Source organism: Periplaneta americana, chromosome 9 (assembly GCF_040183065.1).
Source record: "Periplaneta americana isolate PAMFEO1 chromosome 9, P.americana_PAMFEO1_priV1, whole genome shotgun sequence".
In the NCBI taxonomy this organism is placed as follows: Eukaryota; Metazoa; Arthropoda; class Insecta; order Blattodea; family Blattidae; genus Periplaneta; species Periplaneta americana.
In genome coordinates this window covers 159,805,709-159,821,245 of record NC_091125.1, presented here as the reverse complement: position 1 = coordinate 159,821,245, position 15,537 = coordinate 159,805,709, and the positions used below count along the sequence as shown (strand labels likewise).

Sequence of the window (15,537 nt, the reverse complement as noted above, 5' to 3'; positions counted from 1 at the left end):
ATATATTTTTCTGAGGGTAATACTGGAACTTGCCAATTTTAGTTTTTTTTTTTTTTTAGTAGATTATTTTACGACGCTTTATCAACATCTCAGGTTATTTAGCGTCTGAATGAGATGAAGGTGATAATGCCGGTGAAATGAGTCCGGGGTGCAACACCGAAAGTTACCCAGCATTTGTTCATATTGGGTTGAGGGAAAACTCTGGAAAAAACCTCAACCAGGTAACTTGCCCCAACAGGGAATCGAACCCAGGCCACCTGGTTTCGCGGCTAAACGCGCTAGCAGCCAATTTTCGTTGAACATGGAATTCATTCACATGTATTACACCCGACTGGTCACATGTCTAACGGGAACCATTCTGGACAGACAGTGACAATACTAAACCTTTCACAATATGTCTATGTCCTTTTAAATTCCTCATGTGAGTATAGTCACAGCAACATTTTTTTTCACCGTTATTTTAAAATATTAAAAGTTTCGCAATTTATACAGAACATTTTATTCATTTACGATCCGGAAAATAGTGATACAAGTGGGATTCGGAAGTATTACAAGAGGGTAAGATTATGCAGGATTATATATGAAATGTCCACAAACCGTATAGAAAGAGCATAATGAACAAAATAGAGACTGGGTGATGAATAGAACTGATAAAAAGAAGGATTGAATCCGCAGAGATGAGATATCTAAGAACAGTGCTAGGCTATAGAACAGACTAGATAAGAAACACACAAATAAGGAAAGAACTGAAAGAATAGTAAACCAAAAAGAGACTGGTTCGAACATACAGGGTGATTCACGAGGAAGGGTAAAAAATTTAGGATGTGAATTCTGAAGTCATTCTGAGTGAAAAAGTTCATATGAATATAGGTCCGTTTTCGAACGGTTACGGAAATATGGCTCTTTGATTTCACAAAAACTTCTGAGATTCCATTGTACTAACTCGCATTTAGAGACAGATGATGGACAAATTTAAAGTTTATATTCACTTATGCATACATACCTAATATTCTAGAAGTTGGGGTCGATGTTTTCGCACACTTTCAAAGGTACCTCCTTCTGCTTCAATGCACTGTTGCACTCGGGCGTGAATCGCGCTCATCGCGCGGGAGAGTTGCACGTGCTGTTCTTTATGCCGCATCCAAAATACGGTCGATTAGCGCCTCTCTCGTTTCCCCGTTCCTTTGCTATACCAAGTCTTTCATCCAACCCCATAGACAGTAAATACTCTTCAATATGGTACCCTTCTGTTCGGAAAGCGTCGTTCATATTCAGCGACGGCATGCAAGGAACTTCCATCGCACAAACCATAAACATACACAATATCGGCATATTCTGTAGTTGAAAATTTATAAGGCATCTTGAAAAACACAACTTAACACTTCCGATAACTGTACCTGTATAACTACTGTACTGTAGGTAGGTGGCTGAACTGCTGTGAACCGATAAGTGATAGCGTATTTGTTGTGACATTTGTAATGCCCCACCACCCGGTTTGTTTCTCTTCTCTTATCTACATCGCTCACAATGCAGATTCCAATATTACGTCATTCATCGGTGATCTTGTCTCACGTCAGCAGCTTGTGGCAACGTCTGATTCACATTGAGGTGAGATGTTTTACCAAAAAAAATGCATCTAGCTCTGCCATCGTTTGAAAATGGACCTATGTTCGTATGAAATTTTTCACTCAAAATGGCCTAAGATATCATATCCTAAATTTTTTACCTTTCCTCGTGAATCACCCTGTATAAACAGGATGAATGACGACAGAATTTCCAGAAAACTATTCCAAGTGGCCTATACCTTGTGGCTGAGAATGGTGATGATGAACGAGATAGCGTTATAATGGGGAGTATATTGACGAGGTTTTACTGAATAATATTGTACAGTGAAACAAAATGGGTGTTCAAATCTCTAAATATAGTTCTAAAATTTTTCATGCATCTTTAGTTACACAAACAACAGGAATTATTGACATAATGCAATTTGTTTTCCAGGTACCAAGAATGGATGAAGAAGTTCTCACCGAGCACATACCAGCTTGTGATCAACGAGAGCAACAGCTGCATGGGCAGCGTGGCCGTGCATAGGATACAGCACAAGTTGAACCTGTTACATCGGGGGATGTTCCCTCTCTTGCAGGACAAGGGGATCCCATCAGAAGATGTGTCTCTGAATAGTGAAAATGGAGTTGCAGAATCTGAGCGGACAGGAGACAATTTAATTAGTGAAACAAAAATACACTCAAATAACGGCTTGAAGAATAGTGAGCTAGAAGATGCATTAGTAAACGAAGTGGTTCAAAGGACGTTGGCTCCAGCTGGGAAGGTTTCTGATATTTTTTCATTAATTCAAGCGAGGACTTTTTGCAGTGTTCATCTTAGACCTCGCAAAGGTTTGGACAGGTGAGGTTACATACAAAGGGGTGAACAAAATGTCGTACACTGAAAAAGGGTTATAACATTTTTAATATATAAAATATAACTCTCATTAACTTCACCATGAGTTGGTATTAAAATACCATTATGCAGGACGTGTTCATTATGTTCTTGTTCTTCGAGATGAACCCTTATGTTTGTGTCCATTTTATGACACAATTCGTCTGCAAATCTCCGAGAAAAAAGTCATGATGGTTGCGATATATTTTCTGTTTTTTTTTTTTTTAAGATAATGTTATTTATTATTAATTATTAGTTACAAATGACTTTATACTTCATTTATGATCCAAACAACTGCATATAAGCGTTGATTTAAATCTTATTAACTTCACCATCACTTTCACTACTACTATTGTGTCATATAATTAAACAAATTGATGCAAATCTCATTAACATCACCATCAATTTCACTTCTGTTACTGGGCTCCATAATAGAAGTCGATGCAGCTCTCATTAACTCCATCATCACTTTCACTACTGCTACTGCACCATATATTTAAATCATTTTATGTAGATCTCATTAACTTCACCATCACTTTCATTTCTGCTTCTGAGTTACATATTTACCAGTAAATCACTTTTGCTGCTGGGTCACACATGTAAATCAGTTAATGTAAATCTCGATAACTTCACCATTACTTTCAGTACTGCTACCAGGTCACATTTAAATCAGTTGATGTAAATCATTTCTGTTGCTGGGTCACATTTTTAAATCAGTTGATGTAAATCTCATTAATTTCACCATTACTTTCAGTACTGCTACCAGGTCACATTTAAATCAGTTGATGTAAATCATTTCTGCTGCTGGATCACATTTTTAAATCAGTTGATGTAAATCTCATTAACTTCACAATTATTTTCACTACTGCTACTGGATCACATATTTAAATCACTTAATGTGAATCATTTCTGCTGCTATGTCAAGTTTTTTAATCAGTTGATGTAAATCTCATTAACTTCACCATTACTTTCACTAGTGCTACTTGATCACATATTTAAATCAGTTGATGTAAATCTCATTAACTTCACCATTATTTTCACTACTGCTACTGGATCACATATTTAAATCAATTGATGTAAATCTCATTAACTCCACCATTATTTTCACTACTGCCACTGGATCACATATTTAAATCAGTGATGTAAATCTCATTAACTTCACTATTATTTTCACAACTGCTACTGGATCACATATTCAAATCAGTTGATGCAAATCTCATTAACTTCACCATTACTTTCACTACTGGTAGTGGATCACATATTTAAATCAGTTGATGCAAATCTCATTAACTTCACCATTATTTTCACTAGTACTACTTGATCACATATTCAAATCAGTTGATGTAAATCTCATTAACTTCACCATTATTTTCACTACTGCCACTGGATCACATATTTAAATCAGTGATGTAAATCTCATTAACTTCACAATTATTTTCACTACTGCTACTGGATCACATATTTAAATCAGTTTATGTAAATCTCATTAACTTCACCATTATTTTCACTACTGCTACTGGATCACATATTTAAATCAGTGATGTAAATCTCATTAACTTCACCATTATTTTCACTACTGCCACTGGATCACATATTTAAATCAGTGATGTAAATCTCATTAACTTCACCATTACTTTCACTACTGCTAGTGGATCACATATTTAAATCAGTTGATGCAAATCTCATTAACTTCACCATTATTTTCACAACTGCTACTGGATCACATATTCAAATCAGTTGATGTAAATCTCATTAACTTCACCATTATTTTCACTACTGCCACTGGATCACATATTTAAATCAGTGATGTAAATTTCATTAACTTCACCATTATTTTCACAACTGCTACTGGATCACATATTCAAATCAGTTGATGTAAATCTCATTAACTTCACCATTATTTTCACTACTGCTACTGGATCACATATTTAAATCAGTGATGTAAATCTCATTAACTTCACCATTATTTTCACTACTGCCACTGGATCACATATTTAAATCAGTGATGTAAATCTCATTAACTTCACCATTACTTTCACTAGTGATACTTGATCACATATTTAAATCAGTTGATGTAAATCTCATTAACTTCACCATTATTTTCACTACTGCCACTGGATCTCATATTTAAATCAGTGATGTAAATCTCATTAAATTCACCATTACTTTCACTACTGCTACTGGATCACATATTTAAATCAGTTGATGTAAATCTCATGAACTTCACCATTATTTTCACTACTGCTACTGGATCACATATTTAAATCAGTTGATGCAAATCTCATTAACTTCACCATTACTTTCACTAGTGCTACTTGATCACATATTTAAATCAGTTGATTTAAATCTGATTAACTTCACCATTACTTTCACTAGTGCTACTTGATCACATATTTAAATCAGTTGATTTAAATCTGATTAACTTCACCATTACTTTCACTAGTGCTACTTGATCACATATTTAAATCAGTTGATTTAAATCTCATTAACTTCACCATTACTTTCACTAGTGCTACTTGATCACATATTTAAATCAGTTGATTTAAATCTCATTAACTTCACCATTACTTTCACTAGTGCTACTTGATCACATATTTAAATCAGTTGATTTAAATCTCATTAACTTCACCATTACTTTCACTAGTGCTACTTGATCACATATTTCAATCAGTTGATTTAAATCTCATTAACTTCACCATTACTTTCACTAGTGCTACTTGATCACATATTTCAATCAGTTGATTTAAATCTCATTAACTTCACCATTACTTTCACTAGTGCTACTTGATCATATATTTAAATCAGTTGATTTAAATCTCATTAACTTCACCATTACTTTCATTACTGCTTCTTGACCAGTATTCATAGCTCGTGTGTTTAAGTTGTTGTATTGAATTACTTTTGTTAATTCTTTTTCAGCCAAGGAGAATTGAAGCTCAACCCCAAACTGTTTGTTAATGAAACTTTGAATGTGGAGGGATTTCCAGAAATGTTGTCTGAATTGGAACAGAAACTTCAACAAACTCCTACAGACCAACTGAAGAAGTACCCACAAGTCCTGTTTCTTGGGACTGGCTCCTGTATTCCCAACAAGACTCGTAATACTAGTGGCATACTAATACATACCAGGTACAGTACGTAAACATATTCATAGCATTCTCTGAATTCTTTTAACTTGTCTCATATACACTGCTGTTCAAAAAGAATGAGTGGATTCTTTGTCCTTAAAAATACGAGTTTTAGCGCGCGATTCACAAGAGTACGAATTGTATTGTACATGGTACTACAACGTAAAGTTCTACTGGTGTTGTTCAATGCGAGACTCCCATTTAGTGATGCTAGGGATGCCAACCATCCTGATTTTAGTGGGAAATCTCGATTTTCATATGTATTTCCCTTTTTTTTCCGTCTCAATCTTGTCGGCCAGGGCAGGTTGGAACATTCCTTTTCCTAAAGAATGCTGTAATTGGCTCTGAGTGAGATCCGACATTATTTTACAGAAATATGGCCTGAAGCACTTACTTGAGAATTCTGTTTGTCAATATACAAGGCAGCTTTCATTTCAAAACTTTGCAGTCTAAATAACTATATAATTTAAATTTAATTTAATCAAACAAAAGACACATCAATTTAGATATTGCAGAGCAAATGCCAGATAATCTGTTGCTGAATCCACGGCCTCACCTCATCTCACTACATCTCGTCAAAAAATTGAAATTGTAAACATTGCATTTGTAATCTTGAAAAATTTTGGCTTGTTCCACATCTTTAAGCTTTATTGCTAATATAAGATCTGTGGAATATAATACATGGGAAAAAAAAAAAAAAAAAAAAAAAAAAAAAAAAAAAAAATGAAAAATGAAAAAATGAAGTTTAAAACTAATCTCTGCATATTAGGTTTCATCCCCTCATCCACAACCACCCCCACTTCGAAATTTCAACTGGCATCCCCAGCGTATAGATAACTAAGCTTGGACATATATTATTTTAATGTACCGAAGTACATATGATATTTCCATGCAGATATTCTGCGTCATCATACGATGAAAGAATAATGGAACGGAGAAAAATTCTCTCCGACGCCGGGATTTGAACCCGGGTTTTCAGCTCTACGTGCTGATGCTTTATCCACTAAGCCACACCGGATACCCACCCCGGCGTCGGACAGAATCGTCTCAGATTAAGTTCCAACTCTTGGGTTCCCTCTAGTGGCCGCCCTCTGCACTACGTCATAGATGTCTATGAACGTAGGACTGAAGTCCACACATGTGCTGAGGTGCACTCGTAATGAGTGACTAGTTGGCCGGGATCCGACGGAATAAGCGCCATCTTAAATCACGAAGTGATTTACGCATATCATATATATTATTTTAATGTACCGAAGTACATATGATATTTCCATGCAGATATTCTGCGTCATCATACGATGAAAGAGTAATGGAACGGAGAAAAATTCTCTCTTTCATCGTATAAGTTTGGACACTTCGTGTCGGTACCTTTGATGTAGCCGGACTGATTTCAATGACCTTCAAGCCAGCTAGAGCATGAGATTCTGCTTTCTCCCTAGAGTTGGCGCTGACATCACACCAGCTAGCAGTCGACACAGCGGAAATATAACACATATAATTAATACATCTAGGTACATTATGTACTCAAATAAAATAAATTGGATCCATAAAATAATAAATCCGTCATTAACTGTAATGTCTAGACTCTAGAGTTCCTTCATAATGAGAGTTGAGACGTTGACCCCAACAATAATCAAAATATAGGCCTATAATAATTTGATAGCAGTGAAAATGGAAAAACAAAACTCTTATGAGAAGTAAAACCATATACCTATATTATATTATATACAAATATTAAACGAATTCGATACTTAATTTTATAATGTATTATATTATTTTATAATATAATTTATTATATCTGAAATATAAAAAATTATTATTACAACTAGTTTGTCACTGAGAAATAAGGAAAAGCTGTTAACTTGAATTTATTTGAAGCAAAGCATTACTGGATTATGCAATAATGTAGGTGATGTTGGGATCCTGTGTCTCAACTCTATACTCAGTTATTATCTTAGCGTATGCTCGATTACACTAACCTCTAGCGCTTGAAAGTGGAACTAAACGCCGGTGCACAGAGAAACAAAACACAGGAAAATTCGCTCAGTGTCCATTCTTTATAATCCCTATTTGCTGGCATCCCTATCTTGTGATACTTAAATTTGAAAGAGTACTCAATTGTTTATATGTGTCATTCATTTGTTTTCTCTAGTCGTCTAGCAACCTGGATTGTTGTTATTGTTGATTAGAGCTGAAGAGAATAAAGGTACAAAGACTTATTCAGCATTTCATGTAATAGTTTTGTTTGTGTATTACATTGTTTTAAAATGGTGTATACTCTTTGAGTGAGAACAGAAATCATCCTTATTAATGAAATTTAACGACCTACTGGTATACCAAAAGATCCTGTATACAAGCGTATATAAATAAACTTAACAAGAGAAAATGTATATTATTTTGTATTAATATTATATTTCTTTTCAGTGAGGATGATTGTATCCTGCTGGACTGTGGCGAAGGAACCTATGGACAGCTTGTAAGATTTTATGGACCAGACGACGTGGATGCAGTCCTCTGCAAGCTTCGAGCAGTGTTCGTGTCCCACTTGCATGCTGACCACCACATTGGACTTGTCGGCCTTCTCAAGGGTCGCAGACGAGCTCTGCCACAGGGCCCCGTGTTCCTCATAGCTCCCAGACAGATCATGTCCTGGCTGAAGCTCTACCATCGTTGCTTTGAACCCGTGCTCCAAGAGTTTGTGTTGGTTGCCAATGGAGATCTGGTGAGCACGTTTATGCCAGTTGAGTTTCCTTTAGTCAATTCAGTAACACTGTTCCCACTTACTGTAAAACTTCGTTTCTTGAATTAACTAGTATTATGAAGCTAAAAATATATTGTGAATTCCATAGTTGCTATGTATAGAATTTTTTAAATAGATTTTAAACTACAAAATGACATTTTCTTACGCATTTATCATAGCAATTGTTACAAATCACGCCACTCTTGTAAATTCTTCAAGACTGTACATTAGGATGCATAATTGAACTGTAAAGAATCAAATTCCTAAAGTCGTATGATTTGTAACAATTTTTGTGGTAAGTGTGTAAGAATGATGTAATTCTTAATTAAAAATTGAAAAACAAAATCTGTACAAAGCAATTAACAACACATTTTTAGCTTCAGAACACTAGCCAATTAAAGAAATGATACTTCTGAATAGTTCATTCTCTATTTGTAATATTTTTTTACCCTTAAAACTAAAGAAAAAGGTATTTTACTTACAATTTCAAATTAGTGTAACTCTGAAAATATTGAGATTAGGACACATGTTTATATGACTTTTTTACTCAGAATGTCTTCTGAAATAAGCTCTGTAAGTGACGGTAAATCCTCGTGAATCATCTTGTATATGTATTTATTAACACTGCAATTGGGTATACACCCGGTGGCAGTGGTATATGTTGTTGTTGTTGTTTTCTAATGCCAGGCGTTTGACAATAAAGCCATTTGACCTCTTGCACTCCAATATTTTTCAACGATATTATCATGACTAGCCACTGAAGCACAGATTTTGAGGTGTTCCGAATCCATTTCTTGGTTTGAGTTGCACAATGGGCAGTTAGAGGACTGATATATTCCAATTCTATGCAGGTGTTTGGCCAAACAATCATGGCCTGTTGCCAATCTAAATGCAGCTACAGACGATTTTCGTGGTAAATCGGGAATTAACTGTGGATTTTGATGCAGAGAGTTCCATTTTTTCCCTTGGGATTGTGTTATCAAATTTTGTTTGTCGAAGTCTAAGTATGTAGATTAATAAATCTTTTCACAGAGTAATACATTGATTTAGTAACAGGTCTGTAAGTAGCAGTGCTCCCTTCTTTGCTAAAGCATCCGCATTCTCGTTCCCCAGGATTCCACAATGGGATGGTATCCATTGGAATACAATTCTTTTATTGAGTGATATTAATTGAGAGAGCATTTTAGTTATTTCTGCTGTTTGAGATGAAGGTGTGTGTTTAGAGACGATTGATAGAATAGCTGCTTTGGAGTCTGACAATATAACTGCATTCCTAAATTTATTGATGTGGCATAGAAGATTCCTGAGACATTAATTTATTGCAGTGGTATATAATATACAATGACATTAGAATAATTACAGCAATAAATAATAATAATAATAATAATAATAATAATCTCATACAAAATAATATCACAGTCATGCACTTGAAGTGAAAATAACACAGTTAAGTGTAAGTTTGTGATATCCCTCTGTTACAGAACCTGAACAATCGGAATGTAGATTCTAACTTAGACAAGCACCTACTATCATCTCTCAAGATGTCGGACATCAGCACAGTTCCTGTCAAACATTGCCCCAATGCCTTTGGAGTGGCACTCACACACTGTGATGGCTGGAAAATGACGTACTCTGGCGATACTATGCCTTGCGACAGTCTTGTGGAACTTGGTATGTAAATATACGAATTATGTGCTATACAGTATTCTATCTGTCCTGTTGTTATCTTTGGCCAACTAGTTGCGTTCTAGTTGAGCAGTTTAGAATGTCATATAACTGTAATGCTAAATACATTTTTCTCACTTCATAACCAATTTTCACGAGTCAGAAGTGATTAAATAAGTTAGGCATTAGGAGATTTACTACCCTTGCAGATAAGGGAAGATGAACTTGTGAGAATAGTCGAATCTGCATTTTTTCTGCAACTCTAGTTTTTCAGGTAAAGCTCCCTGTGAAGCAGACTTGGATAATTTCAAGAGAAAAATTGTTCCAAGGCCGGGTATCGATTCCGGGACCTCTGGTTGAATGTACCAGCACCCTACCAACTGAGCTACCCAGGAACTCCACCCAACACAGTCTCAATTTTTCCCCTGTTATCTGGCGTCTTGTCAGCTCACTCGAGTTGTGTGGATAACAGAGGAAAAATTGAGATGGTGTCAGGTGGAGTTCCTGGGTAGCTCAGTTGGTAGAGCACTGGTACGTTCAGCCAGAGATCCAGGGATCGAGTCGACCTGGTTGGCGAGTTGGTATAGCGCTGGCCTTCTACGCCCAAGGTTGTGGGTTCGATCCCGGGCCAGGTCGATGGCATTTAAGTGTGCTTAAATGCGACAGGCTCATGTCAGTAGATTTACTGGCATGTAAAAGAACTCCTGCGGGACAAAATTCCGGCACATCCGGCAACGCTGATATAACCTCTGCAGTTGCGAGCGTCGTTAAAATAAAACATATTATTATATCCAGGGATCGATACCTGGCCCCGGAACAATTTTTCCCTTGAAATTATTCAGGCATTTTTTCTGTTAGTCACTTGTATTACAATTGAATTGCAGGTAAAGGAAGTGATCTTCTAATTCATGAAGCCACAATGGAGGACGAATTAGTGGCAGAAGCTCGCAGCAAGCTCCACTCCACAACATCTCAAGCTATAGAAGTGGGACATCGGATGGAGGCAAAGTTCATACTCCTGACACACTTTAGCCAGCGTTATGCAAAGTTGCCTCGACTCAATGCCAACTTCACGAAGGATGTGGGAATTGCATTTGATAATATGCAGGTATATAAGAAAGTACTGTGAAAGGAGATATATATATATTTTAAACTTATGTTTATTGCACCATTCATTGAATTGCTGCAGCATCAAATTTTCATACTCGAAGGATGAATTTAAATCTGAGCTAGTGAAACTAGAATTTATAGTAAACAAAGATGATGTTGGGGTATATTTGCTCAGACTTCTCCCCTTCTGCTGTCATGATCCCACTTATGAGAGAGCCTGACCAAGGACTTCACACGTGTAAGTTTGAAGTTTTACGTACAGCCGTCAATGTACAAGGAGTCTAACTCAAGCCGTTCATAAATTGTTATAGGTATCACACACAACATGATTAGTGGTAGACACTTTTCATCGTTGAAATTCTCTAACTCGCAGCACTTGTATTTTACTTTTAAAGCTAAAATAATGCTACTATGATAGTTAATCAATTGCGGTGTAATTTTTTTATTTGATAGCTGAATGTCTAAAAAGGGCATAAAAAAATTCTAAATGAAAATCTTTTTGAAAAAAAAAAAAAACTAACTATGATGTGATCTGTTCAGAATAGATATAATATAAATTTCTAAATTATAGACATCAGCTCAAAGAATTTTGAGTGACCGCAAGGGTCCTGAATACAATAAACATGTACAATAATGTGATGTGATACATTAAAGAAAAAAGAAAGTTAATTGTTGAAGGCAAATATAAGTTGATTAATTGAAATAGAGATGATGATGATGTAATATTTGAAGAGAATCCTTGATAATATTTATAAGAATAGACATTACATAATCAAAAGGAATGTGAAGTTCCTTAAGATGATTCCATGTGAATTTTGTGATTGAACCTCTACTGCCAAACAGCAAACCAATGACGGACCATTGTTTAAGAGGGACGTTGTACTTTTGAGAAAGATACGGCAGACAAGGTTCATATATGGACTTCTTCTCAATATCAACTTCGGTGGCCTGATTTAGGTTTTTTTCGAAACGGATAGTAGGGTCAAGAACAAGAGCCTGTTTTAAGTGTCCGTTGATAGCAATAATGTCTGCAAAAGTTCGTAAGTGGTAAACTTTTTTGTTTTTTCACGTTAGATGAGGGTGAAAGTGAGAGAAATGTTGAGAAAGAATGGAAATTATTTTTAAAAGTGGTTGCTACTCAAAATATTTACTGGTTACCAAGTTACAACGAGTTAAATAAAGGAGTGTTTTCGCTTGGCGGAGTACTTATGACTCAATCTTTTTATCTGTTGGAAATTCAACGAAAAATTCTTTCCTGAGCCTTCTTGTACTTCGGCCGGAATAATTTATCTATCTAGAAGAGCTTTTCTAAGTACAGTAAAATCCCTCATAACCGGCACCCAAATAACCGGCAGTACCAAAACAACAGCACTTTGGCTGGGGCAAAAAAAAAAAAAAAAAATTGAATCTTCTACATTGTCATAATCTGGGCTGTCAGTTTTACCATATGAGGAAGTTCACACGAACTTTCATTTTCAGCGAATATTCAAACCTAAAATTAGTGTATTATGTGTGTTGTATGATGTGTTTCAATAAAGAAAATCCACACAGTTCATTTAGTTATGTTCGGATCGTCAGTGTTGCCACATTATACCTGGCAAGGTTTATCTTGTCTCAGTAGCAATAAAACCAAGTCCCTTGAAATGAGGGTGGAGATTATAGGAGGGTTGTAAATTTTCAGGATTCCTTTCAAAATCTTGTTATTATACAGGCTACCGGAACTCAGTTTTTTGAAAGACAAGCTCAGTGACGGAACTACACAGTACGAAGAGAGATATTTTGTTATTTTATTTTGTGCTACAGAATGTATCAATTAGTCCCTTCCGCCACTGGATGGATGGACAGCACTGCTCCACTCCTCCATCGCCATAACAACACAGACGAAATAAGACATATCTCCTTTCTCTCTCTTTTCACAGTGAGACAAGATACATCACACAGCCTTTAGGTAGATCGCACGAACTTTAATTTTTAGTGAATATTCGAACCTGGAATTAGTGTATTATTTGTGTTGTGTGATGTGTTTTAATAAGGAAAATCCACACAGTTTTTATGCTTATTCAGTTACGACCGAGTGATAGAGAAATAAGCTTCACATAGCTGCAATTTCAACATTTGGCATCATGGAATATGAACTTTTTTTTGTATATACGGTATTTATTCAATTATCTGGCAAAATCTCGTATCCGGAACTAGCCTGGTTGCTTTGATGCCGGATAAGAGGTATTCTACTGTAGATGAGTATCATCCAAGTGGTAAATCTCAAATGAAATGCCAGGTTGTAACACCGAATTAGGCCTATAGTAAACTTTCTTCACATCCACAGAGGTGCCTAGAGGTAGCAGGTTTCGCTATTGAAATAACTTGAGGTAAATGGCTCTGATTGGCCCTTTCACCAATGATGTCAACATAATGTTAAGCATTTAGAGTACCAGGAGGTGTGGAAACTCTCTACTATTTTGTCTACCCTTGCACAAGCAACAGGTATTTTAACAAGTACTTGTATGTAACAGGTGAGCCTTGGGGAGGTGCCGCTGTTGCCTCTGATGTACCCGTCACTGCGACTGATGTTTGCTGAGCACTATGAGGAGATGGAGCAGAAGACTGCCCGAAGACTCATGAAGCAGGAACGACAGAAAGAGCTTGTGGTCAGCACATGATCTGTATGGACAGACGATCTGGACTGTGACTTGGATCTTATTCTTATACTATCTGACTCACAGTACCAGATGCGCTGTGTATGTTATTGAAATAGAAAATAAATTTTCTCATGGTTATCCCAGAAGGCTGTTGTCCTATTTTAAATTGCATATTGAATTAACCTCACGCACTGTTTGTCGGATGGCTGGAGCATCAGCTTCCAATGCTGAAAACATGGTTAAAATCTCCCAAGTCTCAAGAGGAATCTGTGCGGTAAGAATTATTTTTGTATATTTGTAGTTGGCTTTTGCAGAGTACTTCAGATTTTATTGTCATAATTCCACCATTTCTTCATGAATGCTTCGTTATTGTCATCATTTAGTGTAGGCCCACTCCCATGGTAAACTACAAACAATAACTTTCATACGATGAAAGAGTAATGGAACGGAGAAAAATTCTCTCCGGCGCCGGGATTTGAACCCGGGTTTTCAGCTCTATGTGCTGATGCTTCGGTACATTAAAGTAATATATATGATATGTGTAAATCACTTCGTGATTTAAGACGGCGCTTATTCCGTCAGATCCCGGCCAACTAGTCACTCATAACGAGCGCACCTCAGCACATGTGTGGACTTCGGTGCAGAGGGCGGCCACTAGAGGGAACCCAAGAGTTGGAACTTAAACTGAGACGATTCTGTCCGATGCCGGGGTGGGTATCCGGTGTGGCTTAGTGGATAAAGCATCAGCATGTAGAGCTGAAAACCCGGGTTCAAATCTTGGCGCCAGAGAGAATTTTTCTCCGTTCCATTACTCTTTCATCGTATGATGACGCAGAATATCAGCATGGAAATATCATATGTACTTCGGTACATTAAAATAATAACTTTCATGCCTACTGTTAAATAAGTTTTATTTCTGGAATGTCCCACTTATAATTACCTACTTACAAATGCAAATCTAGCTGATTTGAATAATTTCAAGGCTAAAATTGTTCCTGGTATCGAACCCCGGACCTTTGGCTGAGGGCACCAATGCTCTACCGACTGAGCTACCCAGGAAAGTACCAGACACCGGCTAAATTTTTCTGTTCGTTAACAGAAAACCACAATTCAAGTCACACAGAGTTTGTGTGCTCTCAATGTTGGGTTTCTGACGTCTTGTCAGCCCCCTTGAGGTAAGTGGAAATAAAGGGGAAAAATTGAATCTGTCTCTGGTACATTCCTGGGTAGCTCATTCGGTAGAGCATTGGCGCATTTAGCCAAAGATCCGGGTTTGTTACCTGGCCCCGGAACAATTTTTACTTACAAATGGCTTTTAAAGAACCCAGAACTTCATTGCCGCCCTCACATAAGCCTGCCGTTGATCCCTCTCCTGTGCAAGATTAATCCAGCCTCTACCATCATATCCCATCTCCCTCAAATCCATTTTAATATTATCCTCCCATCTACATCTTGGCCTCCTCAAAGGTCATTTTCCCTCCGGCCTCCCAACTAACAATCTGTATGGATTTCTAGATTCACCCATATGTGCTACATACCCTGCCTATCTCAAACGTCTGGATTTAATGTTCCTAATTATGTCAGGTGGAAGAATACAAAGCGTGCAGTTCTGTGTTGTGTAACTTTCTCCATTCTCCTGTAACTTCATCCCTCTTACCCCAAATATTTTCCTAAGAACCTTATTCTCAAACACCCTTAACCTCTCTTCCTTTCTCAAAGTGAGAGTTCAAGTTTCACAACCATACAGAACAACCAGTAATATAACTACCTTATATATTCTAAGTTTCAGATTTTTTGAGAGCAGACTGAATGACAA

General features: G+C 36.7%; 1 protein-coding gene across 2 annotated transcripts in view; it reads left to right on the top strand.

Moving 5' to 3' along the window:
* RNaseZ (ribonuclease Z) overlaps positions 1–13,867 on the top strand; it is a 28,493-nt gene extending 14,626 nt beyond the window's left edge. For both annotated transcript variants that reach the window (XM_069836223.1, XM_069836224.1), the window contains 6 exons: positions 1,999–2,406; positions 5,359–5,568; positions 7,992–8,289; positions 9,789–9,978; positions 10,857–11,080; positions 13,596–13,867. In XM_069836223.1, the coding sequence (XP_069692324.1) occupies positions 1,999–2,406; positions 5,359–5,568; positions 7,992–8,289; positions 9,789–9,978; positions 10,857–11,080; positions 13,596–13,742 (1,477 nt within the window). In that variant the 3' untranslated portion in view covers positions 13,743–13,867. The remainder of the gene's footprint in view (positions 1–1,998; positions 2,407–5,358; positions 5,569–7,991; positions 8,290–9,788; positions 9,979–10,856; positions 11,081–13,595) is intronic.
* The last annotated feature ends 1,670 nt before the right edge of the window (positions 13,868–15,537 follow it).